The sequence below is a fragment of the Aquila chrysaetos genome, chromosome 15, assembly GCF_900496995.4.
Source record: "Aquila chrysaetos chrysaetos chromosome 15, bAquChr1.4, whole genome shotgun sequence".
NCBI classification, from domain to species: Eukaryota; Metazoa; Chordata; class Aves; order Accipitriformes; family Accipitridae; genus Aquila; species Aquila chrysaetos.
This window is the reverse complement of record NC_044018.1, coordinates 3,818,319-3,835,467: the sequence shown is the minus strand read 5'-3', so window position 1 is coordinate 3,835,467 and position 17,149 is coordinate 3,818,319. Positions and strand designations below refer to the sequence as shown.

Sequence of the window (17,149 nt, the reverse complement as noted above, 5' to 3'; positions counted from 1 at the left end):
CATCTGATTTACTTTCCCATTTAACTCAGAGCAGAAGACATCTTTCTGGCTAATGCTTGCTTTCTGGAAGGGTACCAAGTCTGTGTGAGGAGATCTCCCTTAGAAACTGATCCCACTGAGGTAGTCACCCTCACAGTCAGAAACACACTGGGATTTATAGGAAGAATTGGTGGGTTAGGTAAGGCTTCCCCTCATCCACCTTGTCTTCCAGCTTTGACTTATCTCTTATGAATGCTCTTCCATCCACTCCGAAGCATGGGACATCATTGAGAGCATGGATATGTATAAAAACCCTAGGAGCAGCAATGAGAAGCAGAACTGGGGTTTGCTACTAAGCAATCACCAGGGTGTTGAAGGCCTCTGTCTCTGCCATGGGGCTGGCCCTGTTGCCACTGACTGATGGGAGAAGGACTGGAGATTTGTATCTTGAAGTCCTGCTATGCCTTGGACTCCAGTAGGACTCTTCTAGATATATATTAGATGTGACATAGATACATGAAACCCCCACTGACAGGAAGAGACTATCTGGATACCCGTGCAAGAAAAGTCATCTATCAGTCCCACGACCAGTCTACACCCAAGTCTTAGCTGGGATCTGACACCCTGTATGGAGGAGCACAGCTCTTCTTTGTGCTTCTCACTCATTTTTCACTGAAGTGCCTGAATTTAGGTGGGAAGAATCTGGGCCTAGTTTTATTGGGTTTTAAGACTTGGATGCAAAGGGTAGCAAATTAGTATGTGAGAAATGCCCTGCATCCATCAGTCCTTGCCAGTATTAAACATGATGTAATGTTGAGGGGGACTAAAGCCCATAGGAAAAACAGCTCCAGGAGAGCACAGAGTTGTGCAAGGAAGCCAATCCCCAGCTTGGTGCTATCCATACCCTCCCAATAGAGAGTGAAGATCAATGAAGGCATTACCCCATGGAGCTTCATGTAGAGTCCGCAGGCGTTACAGACGGGCTCTCCCTCGGCGTTTCTGCGCCAGAGCGTGGTTGTCGTTGTGTGGCAGTTGGCACAAGAGAGGCCGACGCGGCGGGAAGCCGACTGCGAGAAAATGCAGAGGAAGAAAACACATCAGCCCTCCACTGCTACCATCAGCAGCATCTAAGATCCCAATGAGCTTGCTCCAGCACACCTCAGGTTTTCCTCTCCTCTTGCCTCTTTTATTTCTATGTCTTTTTCTCTTTTCGCCTCAATGCAGCGGATAACACGACTGCCTTTTTCTTTCCCCACTTGCCTTTCAGCTTCTGCTCCACTGCCTTTCCACTGCTTCCTACCTGCCAGTGCTACGCAGACATCTCAGCTGTCCTGGGGCATCTCAGATGGTGCCAGAGACATCACCTGAACAGAGCCCCAGATCTCCAGCGGGTCTAGTAGCAGCTTAGAGACCCACTGCACACGCACACACGTACGCTAAGGTGTCTGGATCTCAGACCGTCCTGCCCTTTCAGGCTCCCAAGCCCTTCACCTTCCAAGCATCATGGCATATCCCAAGAAGATGTTACCAATGCCATGAATGTTACATACTCCTTGCTGGCTTTGCGTGATGTTGCTCATGTGGCTTGAGGGGGAGATAAGAAAAAGAGTGCTCCCAGCAGCTTCGTCTTCCTAAAGATAAAGAGGGATAATTAATAGGAATCCCCACTAATGAAGCAGTGCATGGAACAGACCTTTTGAAGTTCCCTTTCTGGGTGAACTGGTTTAGCCTGGCTCAAAAGGCCACAGGAGAAAGACAATGGGCTTGAAACCATATAAAATACAAGTTTTGAGCTTGGAAGCAGAGTGGGAGGTGGAGGAAGAAAAAGCCACATCCTCCAGGCCTGCCTGACTCTTCCCAGCATCCTTCAAAGTGAGGCTGAGGATAAAGTCTGGACAGGCAGGGGTCAAATTCCCTCTTCGCTTGCTGATAAACTAGGGACTGAACAGAAGTGCTAGAGCTGTGTGAAGATGCCTGGTCTCCTGGTGCCTGAAGGGGAGCCTATAGGAAGGAAATCTGGTACGCTTGGACATCTCACCAGCTCTGCAGACCTGAACAGCATAGCTGGCAGCTCTGTAATGAGGTGAAAACCTGGGAGATGAGGACCTGGCAGCTACGAGGAATTTCCTCTGTGATCTTTGCCACAGCTTTTTCTCTGTGTCTTCTCCCTCATTATAAAACAGGATCAGTTAATCTACAGCTGTAGGACAATAAAAACTGGAATTAAAGTACTTCTTAAGACTTTGAAAGCTGGAAACCCCTTTGGTGCAGAGAAACCAAACACTCCTTTAGTTGTAACCTCACCATGTATTAGCTTCAATCATTGGCCTTTGTAAGTGGACTGAGAGCTTAAAAGAGAGCTCGCAGCAAAGGCAAAGATCTCCCCTTGCAGGGCTCTCTGGCATAACTCGGTCTCTGAAAAAAGGGGTTATACAGTGATAGATTAAACCCAATCACTTGTACTGAATATATTTGTTTAGGTAGACCAGTTGGCATTACTTTAACCACACCCCTACATTGCATCCCTACACATGTCCTGCTTTTCTTCATGGAAATTCTCTTCTAGAAGAAAAAGCAGGAATTTGGCCATTTTTGCAAGATTTCCAGATTGCCAGCTGCCCGGCCAAGTGACAAAAGTGCATGTACAGATCCGCAGAGCTCGTGCATTTATATTTCTCACGGGGTTTTGCAAGCCTTACCCCAAGGCTGTGCAGAGTTAACAGCATGCATTGCTGCTTGCTGTGAAGGACCAAGCCTGGTACCCAGCGGGCCATTCCTGACTACACAGATGTGCCCAAGGATAATAAGTAGACCAGCAAATGAACGAGGGCAAGGCCCTGGGTGCCAGGGTGCAGACACTGCCTGGCTCAGTCAGTGCAGTGTCTCGGAAGGGATTTTCACAAGAGGGCGCTGGGTGGCTGTGGCTGGTGGCAGTGCTCAAGCTGCCAGTGTCATTTTTGACACTTGCAGGGGATGGCTGGGTTTGAGCCCAGGCAGGTCTGGGCGATGAGAAGGGCAGGGCAGGTAGGGGATGGAACCTCATGGAAGACAAGGAGTGGGGAAATATGGCCCTGGGGGATGGCTTGCTGGCTCTTTGCTGCCTGGGGTCACGATGGCCCTGTGTCCCTGGGGCCCAGACTACAGACACCTTCCCAACACCCCTCACCGAAATGGGCAGGGACAAGCAGGATATCAACACCGAGATGTTCCCATCCTCCAGCTTCCTCATGCATACCCCATCCTGACCACACAGGTTTTGGGATGTCCTCACCCCCCAGGCTTTGAGATGTCCTGACCTGCCCCACAAGCCCTGCTTCAGCTCACCCAACGGAGCCGGGAGCAGGGTATCCAGAAAAGGTGGCCAGACACCATGAAGTGAGAGGGGTCACCCAGCAGTGACTGGGGAATAAGGACCCTGAGGGTAAGAGAAGATGGACTGGTAGTGTGATGGAGCTGAAAAGGGTTTCCATTCGTCCTAATATGCCTACAGGGATACTATAACAAAGACTGTTTTTTGCTAAACCGACACCACGGGACTGCCCCCGTGTCCTACAGCCCCTTCCACTGCCTGGCCTGGGTGTCTGCAGAACTGGTCTGGACAGTACAAGGTCTTGGAGTGTACCAAGCACAAGACAATCATCTGGCTTATTTTGGAAATCTGGACCAAAACCACCTAGGCTGGGCAGATGGGGACCCAAGGAGTTGAAACACCCCTGGCATTTCTACCTAGCCGAGGTCTTTTTGCCTCATCCTCGCATACAGCCTTGCCCCACATGCGTTGTGTGATCTTGACTTACCAGCCTCCTCTGAGGTTTGAACAAGGGCCGGTTGATGCCGTTCATCTTGTGGTAGAGCCCGCAGGCGTTGCAGAGGTAGTGCCCCGTGCCATCTCTCCTCCAGAGCGGGGTGGACATGGCCCCACAGTTGACACATTCTCGCCCCTCTGAATAATCATCAAAAAATTCTGCTGCCATGATGGGAGAGAAGGGAAAAGACTTGTTAATTAGGCAGCTGTACATTTAATTTCTGGTCTGGCTCTCAATTTAGCCCAGAAGTGACATTTCAAGAAATCACAAGCATTCAGATTTTATAGGTTGCAAGAAACAGCTCTTCCTTTCTCAAGGAAGCCCCTGCGATTATTGGGAAGAGGAACCCCTTTCCCTGCCATACAGCGTTGGCTGTAGGACTTCTGTGGCAGCAGGGATGTGCTGGGACACGGATATAAAGAGACAGAAATAGAAACCTTCCCTTCTGCTATGACGTTATCCAATTTTCAAGATTGGACATAGCCAGGGCAAACAGATTGGGGCAGGCAAACAGCCGTGTTTACAATCAAGACAAATTGCCTGCGACCACAGACGAACACAAGCCTGGACCCACAAAGCAGGACTGCCCAGAGATGGGACAGCTGCCTGAGCATCTCTCAAGGGGGCTCAAGCAGGTGTGGGCAGGGAAAGCCGTGCCGTGTACCCTGCTCCTCCGCAGGACTGCTCCTCACCCGGCCCGCGCCAGCTCCCACCCAGCCCCTCTGCAGAGGGGAATGGCTACAGACAGCCAAGGGGGGAGAGACCCTCACGTGCCTTCGCCCTATTCTCTGCACCAGAAGCACCTCCTGAAGTGCAAGAATCCACACGTACAAGCCCAGCTCAAGCTGTCAGCTGACAGACAGCACTGGGCATTCACAGGTGTAGGAGATTCAGCTTTTGATGCAAATCTCCATCGTGCTTGATGTCACTCTCCAGGGCCTGGTGCATTCACCCACCACGTTCCTGGTTCATCCTACACCTGGCTGCAGCTGTGACGTGAGGGTGAGGACAACTGCCCCGGGCTGGGTCAGTCCAATCCCTCTGGCTATGGCAGGTCCATGTCATCTGCAAGGCGGTGTAGGGGTCAACACAACGCACCTTGACTGCATCATCATTTGGAAAGACGCAGGTCAGCTCACCCTTCGATACAAAGCCCTTGAGAAGCAAAGAACTTCATCTAATAAAATATAAGCACCAGCTATAGGCCTTGCTGAGATGTAAATATAGCTGCATCCAGCCAGCATGGCCCTTGAAAATGGACGTTCCTGATGGTGATCCCACCTGGAGAGTACCAGCTATTGAGTTCAGCTCGGGGATGTATTTCTTCTGTTACAAAACCATTCCCTCCTGCACATGGACACGTTCTGTTGTGGGCACCAAAAAGGGAACACTAGATGGTAAAATAATTGAGGAGAAGAAGAAAAGGACAAATGACAGCAAAGGGCTCTATAACTTAGCGTAGCCTGGGAATAAAGCAGGCTGCAGAAAAAATTCCCAACAAACTGCAACACAAAGGAGACATTTGGAGGATGGCAAGAGCTTTGTGTCAGGACCTTCGCCATTACAGACCAGCATGACATTAACTCTTAAAATGTTATTGTGCATCTCGCTATATTTAGTGCTTGTCTACCTGCTTGATATATGAGTATCTCAGCTTTCTGCTCAAAGATAATAGATCCCCAGACAGCAAACCAACAAAATTTGGCTTCTTGCTGATATGTGTTTCAATCCCATGTGGATTCTCTGATATCTAATAAGGGTTATGTTCAAACATCAGCCTTATTTTCTCTTTTCTCCAGACTATTTTTGGAAAATCTGTAGGAAACTACATAGCCATGAAACAGCCAAAGGATTAAAAAATTACTAAAGTGGCGCCAGTAAACAGAGACACAGAGAAAAAGATTCACATGTGCCTAATTCTCCCTAGAAAACCAGGCTAAAAATGGTGAGAGATTACACCGTGTGGCCATAGGGAAATAGTAGTAAAACAGCAAATGATCGTACCCAAGGGGCTCTGGAGCCAGAAAAAAAGGAATGCAGTATCTTCTCAGCAGCTTAGGAAAATCTCATTACCTTTGAGCAATTCTGGTGGTTTAGGAAAGATGGGAATCCTTCCAGGTGATTTTTGTACACGTGGATTCAGTGATACTGTAACCATAATGCCTCACTTTCCCCTTTATAATCACCATTGAGCCATGGCCAAAATCTAGATCAAATAAACTTCCTTTGAAAAGAGATGGGATTGGAACAGCTGGTCAGGAAAGAACTCATTTCCTCGAAAAATCTCAAGAAAGGAAAATATTTCACTATTTTTTTCATCTTAGAAGTTGTTGAGGTTTTTGATTACCATTTTCCAAAGAAAAAGCCAAATTATTTTCACAGTAATTTTTGTCCTGTGAGAAAATCCCTTCTTCTTTGAAAATAATTCAGTACAAAGTTGTCGACATAATCCAGGGAGAATTTAGCAGAGCAGAGGTAGTCCAAAGGTAACAGTTAAAACTCTTCACCCATTTGAGTTGTGCCTGTGACTAATTACAAAATATCATATTTCCTGGAGATTTCTCCACCAGAAAATCAAAATCTGAAAGTTTTTAATCAAATAAAAAGGAGAATATTCCAAACAGTCCCTCACAAATTTTGAGTTGGACTAGCTCTTGAATAAGAAGGTCCCTCAAAATGGGTATGATAAGAAGAAATGTCAAGTATGGGAATACTTTTGTTTTTAGAAAAAAACAGAAGGTGTGGAGTTGAAACAAGGCAAAGTGTAAGTCTTATTTTCTGACACTCATCAAATTTGCTACTGTATATTGAGTGTTATTTCCTAAGAGTTTGGGTGACACCGAGCTCCACTGTCCACATTATTTTCACTGTTGGTTTGTAATCAGACATCTAAAACCCCCGTACAAAGCAGTCTTGAGACCTGCTCCCTTTGGTCTCCTTTTTCATCCGTATTTGTTTGAGCTATATTCTTCACTACATGTTTGGGGGTTGGCGTTTTTTTTTCAGTTTCCGTGGGATTTGGACTGGAGCTTCTCTCTTGAGGGACTTTCACTGGTTTAAGTTTCAAAAAAAACTCTTCTGCTTCCGTAGTTATAATATTTGTGTGATTTTCCTCTCTCAGCTGCAGACAAAGGTGATCCTTGTGAACATTAATAAACAGGAATCACTGGTGCTCGAGACGGGGAAGGAACAGACTTTGTTCCCAGGGCACACTGAGGCTCCATGCAATGGGTGGCTCTCCCTAATCACAGCCCTCATGGGGAGATATCAGATGGGTGCGTCCCTTGCGTGCACCACCCAGTGCTGAGTCAGAAGATGACATGTGCAGAGTGTAACCTCGTTAAAACCATTCCTGGAACCCTGTCAGAGCAGAGGGAACTCCTTGACCTCAGGAGATCTCACCTGGAGGAGAAATACCCTCTCCTGCTTCAACGTATGCTTGATGATGGCAAAGGATGTGTCTTGGACACTACTGGATACTGGCTCAGAGAAGATGACGTAGGCGTAGTGCGTGCCCTTTAGTGAACGAAGGGCATTTGGGCCCCAAAAGAGAAGTGGAAGGCAAGGGACTGGATTTCTTTCTAAAAGAGGTGCTGTAATTTCGCAGCATCACTAAACTGAGAGATGAAGTTGCCGAGGGGAGCTTTCTGAGTTGACCTGGCCACAGAGCAGAGACATCCCAGCTGCTCTTGAAAACCTGAGGGTCTACAAAATAGTGAAAAAGTATCACCTGAAGAGCTGCAGCCCATGCAGTTTGATGTGGGTGGGTGGCCAAGACTTAGGAAACACAAATGCTCAAAAAAGCTGCTTGTTTCTGAAGATCTGGGCCATGGTCTCTGCCTGCCTCCTTCCCCCAGGGGCATAGCTGGGGGCAAGACCCCCTCCCCATGCCTGGGCGCTCATGAGAAGACAGCAATGCCTCCGAGCCAGACAAGCCCGTTCCCAGTGCTCAGAGCCCACAGGAACCATAAGCCACCAGCAGGCTGAGCTATATTGGGCATGGAGGTCACTGGGCTTCAAGTGCACTGATTGTTTAATTTACCTTTGTTATTAAAAATGGCGATTAAGGAGGCTCCCCGGGAAAAAGCAGCAAAGTGTTTTCTTGGCTTCCGTCTCGGAGCTGGAGCTCTAAATCCTGGCATTATGAGATCCCCTGACACTTATTCCTTGTACTTAGCAGCCGGGAAAGGAAACGTTTTTTCAGGCAGCAAATTGCCTGAGCGGCTCCCAGAGGGCCCTGAACAATGCGGGGGGAAGGAAAGGCTCCCCCACTCGCACTCAGGGCAATAATTTCCGTTTTGTGGCACAGGAGCCGCTGCCTGATAATGGAGATTTATGGGTCCGTCCGGTGACCTCTCTAATAGCCTTTCTGCTGTGAAGATTTACTCCCTCTCCCAAAGCCAGGTATGGCCAGCGCTGGGGCAGGGTTGAGGAAAGGATAACATTTGCTGGTTAGGCTGAGAAGGACACCGGCCCATGGCTGGAGTAGCCTCATGTGTGCCCAATGGCCTCATCTTCCTCTTTGAACATACAGCTCCCCCAAGTGCCTTTGCCTGGCCCTTATCTTGGATAATATCAGTCTTGGGATCATTTAGTCCTTTTTATGGGTTGGGTCCCTGGCGCTGACTAATGCTAATGGCCTTCTACTTAATTCTTTAGAAGACCCTACTTTTAGTCCGTGAAGGAGCTTCTCACATGAGAGCAGATCATGAAATCTCGCTGAATGACCCGGCCGGTGGAGAGGATGGACTGGGTCCGGTCCCTATCCTGGTCATCAACTTGCTGTGTAAAAGGAGATCTTTTTCCCCTCACACCTACTGTTTATGATGAGGACTGCAAGGTCCCCAGGGCAGGAAATGTCACTTGTGTGTTGCACAACAGCCTCCTAATCTTGGGTGAGGCCTTGAGCATGCTAATGTCAGGAATACTTTCCACAATGGGACATTCAGTCCCCAGGGAGCCAGGAGTAACTCCTCAGTGGGGCGCTGGGGTCTGATAGGGAAAAAGCATTCTTGGATATGGCCCTTCATGGCTCTTAGTCATTGGGAGTGGTCCTTCACATCCACCGCCAGGTCCGCAGAGATCAACTGGGACGGACAATGCAGGGCTTAACAAGAAAGCAGATCTGAGCACCGCCAGCCAGCCCACACCTACAGGCACTTTTTCCAGCATGGCTAGGACATGACAGCATCTCTGACCAAGGACATGACCCATCCAAAGGCTGAGTACTTTTTCTTTCCCAACCAGGAGAGTCAGATACCCTCTTGCAACCAAGTCAGCTGGGGATCAGAGGGAGGTTGCCCAGGGCTTTGAGTCTGAAGAGTGGCTTGAACTGCCTTCTCTGGGTCTTTCTACCATCTCTGCAAACCCCAACTCTGACAGCCTGACAGTATGTCCCTTCCCAAGTCCAGACCTTCTGGGTTTGTTCAGGCTTTTCTTTAACAACCCTAAATCTGTTAACCTTGGAGAGATCATCTTGAACACGTAAACCTGCTGGGTCAGGACCCAAGAGAATACCTCCGATCGATAGATTTTGAATCCTTCAGTTCAGAGCCAGCAACCAGTTTATAAATTTCTGTTCCCAAACCAGCCCCTAGAAGGGGACAAAGAGCCCTCCCTACGCTGGTTTGGGTCAGACCCTGCTGCATGAGAAACAACAACGAGGTTGTCTACCTTCTTCTGCCCTCCAGCGCTCTCCTGCCTTCACCCCCTTTAGGTGAAGAGGAATGGAAAGAGACTTCCATTAATACAGCACTGGAGTTTTGTTTACAGCTGGAGGGATATCTGATATCAACATTTCCCCCTGCAGAAGTGTCTTCTCAATGCAGTGAAGCAACTCAGCAAAGGAGAAGCTGTCCTTCAAACACAGCCAGGCACTTAGGGGCTCTAAACAGACCCTGAGAGCAGTTTTCCCCACAGAGAAGCGGTTTCCTAAAACAATTTGTTATGATAAGAGGTGAGAGCCATGATCCTGTGTATACATGAATCCCACATGGACTCTCAGGGGCACTCGCAGCTGAGGCAAAGGACATTGGCCCCTCGGACACATGGACACCCTGGGATCCCACCCAAGACACCCTCACCTTCTGCTTCAAGGGACAGCCATGACAGCATGGCAGGGGGAAACAGGATTTACCATTCCCAGCTGCTCAGGATGGTTTGTCCCAAATCCCAAGTTTGTTTCCATTAAAAAGTGACAATGTGGAAATCCTTCCTACACTTCAAGCCTTTAGGAGTCCTTTTAATAAGCGTTTTCCTGCAGCTAGGGGAGCTGAAAGTTACATCTTCTATTTCTGTTGGATGGGTTGAGATGCTTCCATGAGTTGCATGACTCCAGAAGCTGAAGTTTCAAGGCGAAAAACCCACCAAAAGGTTTCTGGTCAGATTACAGCAGTTAAAAGTGCTGGTTGATCCAGTACGGTGGCAGAGCAGGGCTGAACTGGAAAGGAAGACAGCAGCGAAAAACAAGGAGAAACAAAAGTAGAAGGGGCAGGGAGCGACTGTAAATAAAAGAGTCCAAATTTATGCATGGGAGAGATCTGTAGCCAAAAGAAAGCTGTCAGTGAGCCTTTCCTTTTTTTCGATGGGGACATCATCAGCTTGACACGCAGACTGGGATCAGAAAGCCCGTGTGCATTATCTTACCCTTCAGCTAATGGAGCCAAGGATGTTTCTGTAAAAACAGGTTCTGCCCATTGGCTTTTTTCTCCCTCCCGCTTCTCTGCCTGTTTCCTCTCTGAGACAATTGGGCGAAATTCATCCAGGGCCCCACTATTTTACAGGCTGCTGGGACCTGTATGGGAGAGGAGGACAGTGCCTGTTTTAGTACCTATCACTGGGTTGGTTGCTGGTGGGAATGTGGCTCCCTACTCTCCTCTGATCTGGACTAACAGAAGACATCACCTGTGTGATTGCTGATCTGCAGGAAATGGATAGGCAGGTAAATTCCCTATGCTTAGCCAGAAACACTGTTTCAAGAAAAATGCATCATTGTGCAGCTTCATAGAAATGGCTCAATGCTGTCCCAGAATGTTTTAGGGGTTATCATCTGACACGTCTACAGTGGAGAAAATGGCTGGTTACTCAGCTGGCTGCCTAGACCAAACAGCTTTCCCCCTGCAAACCTAAAGACCCTACTTATTGCTTAGGAAACATTCAACCTACAGTCTGGCTGAGTTACATGCTGCTTTCAAAAAGGCAAAGAAATCTGTTTTTCCCTTGCTTCGTGAAGCACCACAGCGAGACTGTTCCTGTGCAACCCTTCCCAGCCAAATGTTTCATGTCAAGGCAAAAGGAACATTGTGTCCCTCCCCTGCAAAGCTCACTCCTCTGCCTGCAGCAAGCCAAGGTCTGTGGCACACACCATTGCCAACAGCCAAGAATACTCCTTTCTTTCATGGATATGTTTTCCCCGGTTTGAAGGACAGTGAAGGTAGAAGCAGCCAAGGGGCCAGCTGAGATCATGTGCAAGAGGGACACGATGGGAAGGTTGGTCAAATCCTGGGCCTGGATTTGAGTTCAGTCTTGGCTCTGCAGTAGGCTTCCCTTGAGCAAGGCTTTTCATCTCCTTGCGATAGTGTTCCTTCCCCATGAGAAGGAGCAAAGGCTCTTCCCTGCCTCACTGGAGGGGGGCAACGACAACTTTCAAAGGCCACAGTCATAGATGTGGAGACAAGCAGTGGATGGAAGAAGGGTAGGAGGAAGAGGACTGGATTCCTCTAAAGCAGATACAGACAAACTGCCTGTTTTGGGAAGGGGTAGGAGATGGTCCTGAGGGACTGGCCAGCCTTGTTGCTTGGAAAAGCACTGACAGCTCTCCAGCACACCAGAACCACCAGACCCCAAACCATCAAGCCCAATGGTTGTACCAGAGCTGAGCGGAGAGACTTGTCGACCCCACGCACTGAAGTACCATATCCCACATCCACAAGGTACAGTCTGCTGTAAAGGAGACAGGCATGCAAACATCCCCAAGGATGTAGGGTGGGCTTGGTTGGAGCACTTGCTGGCCACCCCTTTAAGAGCAACCTGGTGTCCGACAGCAACTTCTGCTGACTGTCAAGTTGTGCGTGACTGAACTCCAAGGTCTGCTTTCTTTTGCTGGGATGCATGCCTCATCCCACCCACCAAGGTGACCTCCCCTTCCTTACTCCTACTTACAATTCTTACACTTGTAAATATCTGAGGCTCTTCTGATAAACAGGAGATTCCTCTGCTTATCAACTGTCCAAATATTTTTTAGCAAATCTTAGATTAACATGGAGAACCCAGGGAATGGCCAGGATGGGGCCATCCACAGCCTGGGGTCTGCCTGGCAGGAGGCACCTGGAAATGGTCTTTCTCTCTTTTGACAAAGGAAAAACAGCCACAGCGTTATCCTCCTTGAAATATGTCCCATCTCCAAATGGATGTGCCCTAGAAGAGGCTCTTCTTTGATGACTGCAAGGAAACGGTCACAGAATCACAGAATGGTTTGGGTTGGAAGGGACCTTTGAAGACCATCTAGTGCAACCCCCAGATCATCTAGTCCACAGTGGGTAAAAAAAAGTAGAGGATCAGGAAAGCCACAAGGGACCACAAGCAGGTGTGCTGCGGAGGCATGCCAAGCTGCAGCTCTACAGCTGAGCCATGAGAACTGGCCTTATGGCTACTGGGTGACTGGTGAACCCTGACCCTAAGCCCAGCTAGCAGAGTCTGACCATGTTCAGATGCTCCCAGACCCCAATCTATAGTGGTCACATCCAAACTGCTTCCCGGGACCTGCACCAGGAGATGCTTGGGTCAGGCTGAGATGGTCTGTGCTTGGACCATGCCAGGGGCCATACTAACAATTGACGAGCATGGTCTGTTGGGTTCCCATGGCTGGCATCTGGCACTAGTCCGTCATCAAGCATGACACAGCCTTCACGTGCTCTTGGGCCTGCTCGGGCTCCTGCAGAGCAGCTGATGAGCTGAAACTCCTTAAACGATGGGAACCCAATGGTTTGTGGTCATACGTCCTAGTGCAGCATCTGTCTGTCTGATGGTGACCATCGTGACTACGAGCACCCAGGTGGATCAAAGCCAGGGCCAGTTCTGGGCCCAGGGAAATTGGTGCTGTTTGGGATCATTACAAGGACATCAGCTAGCCAGGTATATGCAGATAACAGAGCAAACTCTTCTCAATAGCGGGAGAAGGAACAAGGGGAAGCAGCACAAACCACAGGCTGGGCATTAGGAAAAGCATTTTCATTAGGAGGTGGGGGAATTTCCATCCCTGGGCTTTTCCAAGCCTCATCCAGGTAAAGCCACAGCTGACCTCAGCCACTACTAGTGGTTGTCCTGCTTCAAGCAGGAGGCTGGGCGAGAGATCTTCCGACATGCATTTCTACAACCCTGCAACTCCAGAAACTCAAAGGTTTAGGTTTTTTTTCCCCAGACTGGTACAGATCAGAAGGAAAGACATTTATCCAAGTCAAATGGGCAAAATCCTGCTTGTAGGAATACAATTAATTGTATTGTTATCGTATGTGTGTGTGTATTATACATGTGTATGTATATATGTACATATATGCAAACATATATGTTTGTATATATACACATATACCATGTCCTTAAGAATGCTATTGTAGAAAGCTAGGAGTCATCTCTAATCAATTCTCCCTGGTTTTGCTATTAGAATTATTATTCTATGACTATATAGAACATAGCTACATAGAATTGTGTGTGTGTATATATATATATAGTTATATATACGTGCAGAAATATAACACACACAGACACACACACGCACACATATATGTAAAAACTCACTTTATATATATACCATGTGTAGGAATATACAAAATATGTAGGGTATATACTGCTCCACATGTCTAAGCCCTCTCTGAGCATGATGGCACTAACCAATACTGAGGATCATGTGCATATCCAAACCCCAGCCCCAGTTTTCTTTAGCTCACTAATTTAGACACAGGCTCTGACTCCAATTCAGAGGTGTTACACTGATAAATCCCACTCAGAGGAGTTACACCAAAATAAGTTAGGCCAGATCCTGGCCTCTCTACGGGACGCCAGCCAGGAACAAACAAAAAGGTGTTTACTACAGTTCATCACGTTATAGGGGACAGTCTGTCTAACCCCTGGCCCTTCTCTTTTCCTCGTTTATTAGTTATTCTGAATGTTAAGTCAACTCAGCCCCCGAGCGGGGTGGGAGGATGGAGAGATTCTCCCAGCCACCGATAAAGCATCTGCAAAGGTCAGTTCGCACAGAAACTGCAGCCCAGGCCAATAAAACATCAGGTACCGAACTTATCAGGGCAACATATAACTTGCAGTTTTTCTAACTCAATTGATTGGACTTTTTATCTAAAATAACAGGCATTATAAGATAGGCGAAAGTCGAGATAAGGAAGAAAATTGAGTAGGTCTTGAATCAAGATCAGCTTGGGGACAGGTTCAAACTCCCACACCTGCCCCGGAGGAATCAATGAAAGTTTCTTGGCGTCGTCCGCTCGTTTTGAAATGCTGCTGAAGTTGAGTGAACTTTGAGACCGCGGCGTTTATTCTGTGATTATAATTAACCTGCTCACCCGTTGTTATTGATTTTGCGTGAAGGGAGGTGACAGAGTCTGACTGGGATGTCGGTTTAGGAATAGAAATGGTTGGGGAGGGCAGGCAGCGGGGCAGGCAGCTAGCCCTGCTGGAGTGAGACCCTTCCCTGGCTGGGGGCAAAGGGAAGGGGGTGCGAGGGGGACTTCACCCTCCTTCTTGCGGTCCTGCTTGTGCTGGGAGCTGGGAAAACCCTGGAGGCCACATCTTCACATCCAGAGGGTCCGGGTAAATCACAGCGTCGATGATCTGCCCCACTGAAGCAAAGAAGGACCGAACATGGGAAGCCCCTGGAGAAAAGCCTATGGTCGTGCCCAGGATCCAGGGCATCCTCCCAGCCCAGGGGGGCGTGAGGAGGAGACATCCCTCCAAGCCAGCTGCCCCTCTCGTGCTCCACATCACCAAGGCATGTCCCAATTCGGTGTCATTCCCAGCAGCCAGTCGCCCGAACAGCCAGCCCCTGGGGCCAGCACTCCCTTCCCAAAATAATCTCGGACATCTGGGGCCAAATATGCCATTTGGAGGAGTCCTGATGTCTGGGGCTCACCGCCTCACTGATTTTCTACAGCTCCAGCACTGCACGCCCTGAATATTAAATAAAGATGGCTCCCTGGCTTGCAAACCCAAGAGCCTGACTTGGAAACTCATAGGAGTTTAAATAATAAATATTAGGTTATTTTGTTGCCTCTTCTAGAATTTCAGCAGGTCGGAATCAGGGTTTCCCAGCTTTTCTCTTGTCCAGAAAACCTGTTCCTTGCCTTTCTGCAAAACCAGAGCCTGACGTATGATAACATGACTCTGGAAGCTGGAACTTGAAGGAAAACCAAGGCGCGTGGAAGCACAATGGCTGGCAACAGCCAGAGGCAGGCAGCTGAGAAGCCGGCAAGAGGGAGATGTGTCCCAAACTGTTTAGAGATGTTTGCAGAGCCAAAGGAGACAGCCCATTCTCCCGGCCCTCGAGGCCAGAGGACAACCTGGAACTTGCTTAACTATTACAGACACAGCCGGAGAGCACCGTGCAAGCAGGAACTGTGAAAAAAAAGCAAGAATTGGCAAAATCTTGTTCCGAGGGAGTGGTGTGGTCTCCTTCTCCCCCACCCAGCACCATCTCTGCCCCCGACCTCTTCTGCTGGGCTTGGGTTTTAACCTTTTAGGAGACCCTGATGGCAACAGGCACCCAGCCCTACCCCGGCACCCCGTAAACACACCGCGCTGCGGCTGGAAGCATCGACCGGAGGAAAACGGCTGAGCTTCGGGAAGAAGAGCAAGAGCAGGCAGCGGCGACCCACCACGGGACCTCTCCTGAAATGCTCCCCCGGCAGACACCGACCTAATTCCCAGGGATTAGGAAGAAACATTTCCAGGCAGTGATTTTGTTATCCCAGACTCAGAAGCGTCCAGTACCAGTCCCTGGTGAGGACGGGAGATCAGCCCCAGTGCATCCCTCATCCGGCTGCCCTCACCCCACCTCTGGTGGAAAACGTACTTTTCCTTGACTTTCCATGAATTATTTTTTTCCTCTTTCACAAACAAAATGAGTTTCTGAGTCTCTCCCAAGGCTGGCGTGAGCTGTTCGAGCCCAGCTGGCTCTGATATGGGAACCACCAGCTTTATGGGTCACTAAAAATAATTTTAAAAAAAAGCACAAATCCCTTCCCAAATCAAGCGGCCACTTTCCAGAAAGGAAAAAGAAAAGTCCCACTGACTTTTGGGGCTTCACCTCCCCAAGAAAACCTGTAGGTCTCCAAATAGTTTGCAGGGAGCTGCATTTCTTCCCTATGGAAGTCTCTTTCATGGGCCTGATTCTGCACCAGCCCCAGGCAAACCTCCCTTTGCTTTAAAACAGGGATGGTTTCAGCTCTGAGCAAGGTGGCGGTTTTGGGGGGTTGGGGTTTTTTTTCACAGTCCACACTGAATATGTTTACTGGGGGGCCTGATCCTGCAAGCCTAGCCTGGGCAAAACAGCAGGATTGGTCTTAGAAAGACAGAGAAAACAGCAGAAAGACATGGGAAGGACCCAACTTTGCTCCCACTCAAGCAAAGGGTGCATCCTACATTTAGGTGTTCACCTAATTAAGCAAAAAAACCCTCTGTGCCAGCAAATAATTAAGACAAAAATAATCACCTTGCACTTCTTGGAAAAGAAAAAATTATTTCGCTTCCAGTTGACACTGCCCCAAACTTGGTTTTAAAATCTAGACCTTGCCAAAACCTGAAAGCTGAAATGTTTCAGCGCTGATGGCGGGGTCAGATCTATGTCCAGCTTCAAAAACCTCTGCCCAGATCTTCTTTCCTAGCAGACCCAGCGCCCACCCGCCTGTGCTTTTTTGGGATGAGAAAATCCAGCTCCAGCTTATCATATTGAAAAAGAAATCACCACCGAGTGCCCCGAGTGTTTAAAAGGGTGCAATAGCAGGGGGAATGCTGCAAACTCAAGCATACCCTGCAGCGAGTGACCTTCAGAAAAACTGCAAAGGAAAAAAACCCCCCCACATTTCTGCCGTACGAGACCTTACAACAGCATCGCTCGGTACGGCAGAAACGCAGGGGGGTTTCAAAAGAGCCCTTAATAACTCTTGTACCAGCCGTTGCAAAGCCAATGATGTTCGAATTATTTTCAAGCGCTGTCACGCACGTGTAAGCACCCGAGTATAAAGACCTCACTGCTCAGGCATGGCAGATAATTGGGTTTAATTTGTCATTACAGATGTATTTACAGCTTGAACCGGTCACCGTGACCGGTGATGTGGGGAAAACTTGTAAAGGCCAGAGAG

The 17,149-nt window shown here is 48.6% G+C and overlaps 1 protein-coding gene across 4 annotated transcripts in view; it reads right to left on the bottom strand.

Moving 5' to 3' along the window:
• GATA4 (GATA binding protein 4) overlaps window positions 1–17,149 on the bottom strand; it is a 29,991-nt gene that overhangs the window by 6,273 nt on the left and 6,569 nt on the right. Inside the window, exons 2-4 of one of the 4 annotated variants that reach the window (XM_030037909.2) lie at window positions 3,777–3,946; window positions 1,530–1,610; window positions 921–1,046 (exon numbers count right to left, since the gene is read on the bottom strand). In XM_030037909.2, the coding sequence (XP_029893769.1) occupies window positions 921–1,046; window positions 1,530–1,610; window positions 3,777–3,946 (377 nt within the window). The remainder of the gene's footprint in view (window positions 1–920; window positions 1,047–1,529; window positions 1,611–3,776; window positions 3,947–17,149) is intronic. The other 3 variants (XM_030037910.2, XM_030037911.2, XM_030037912.2) reach the window with 3 other exon arrangements.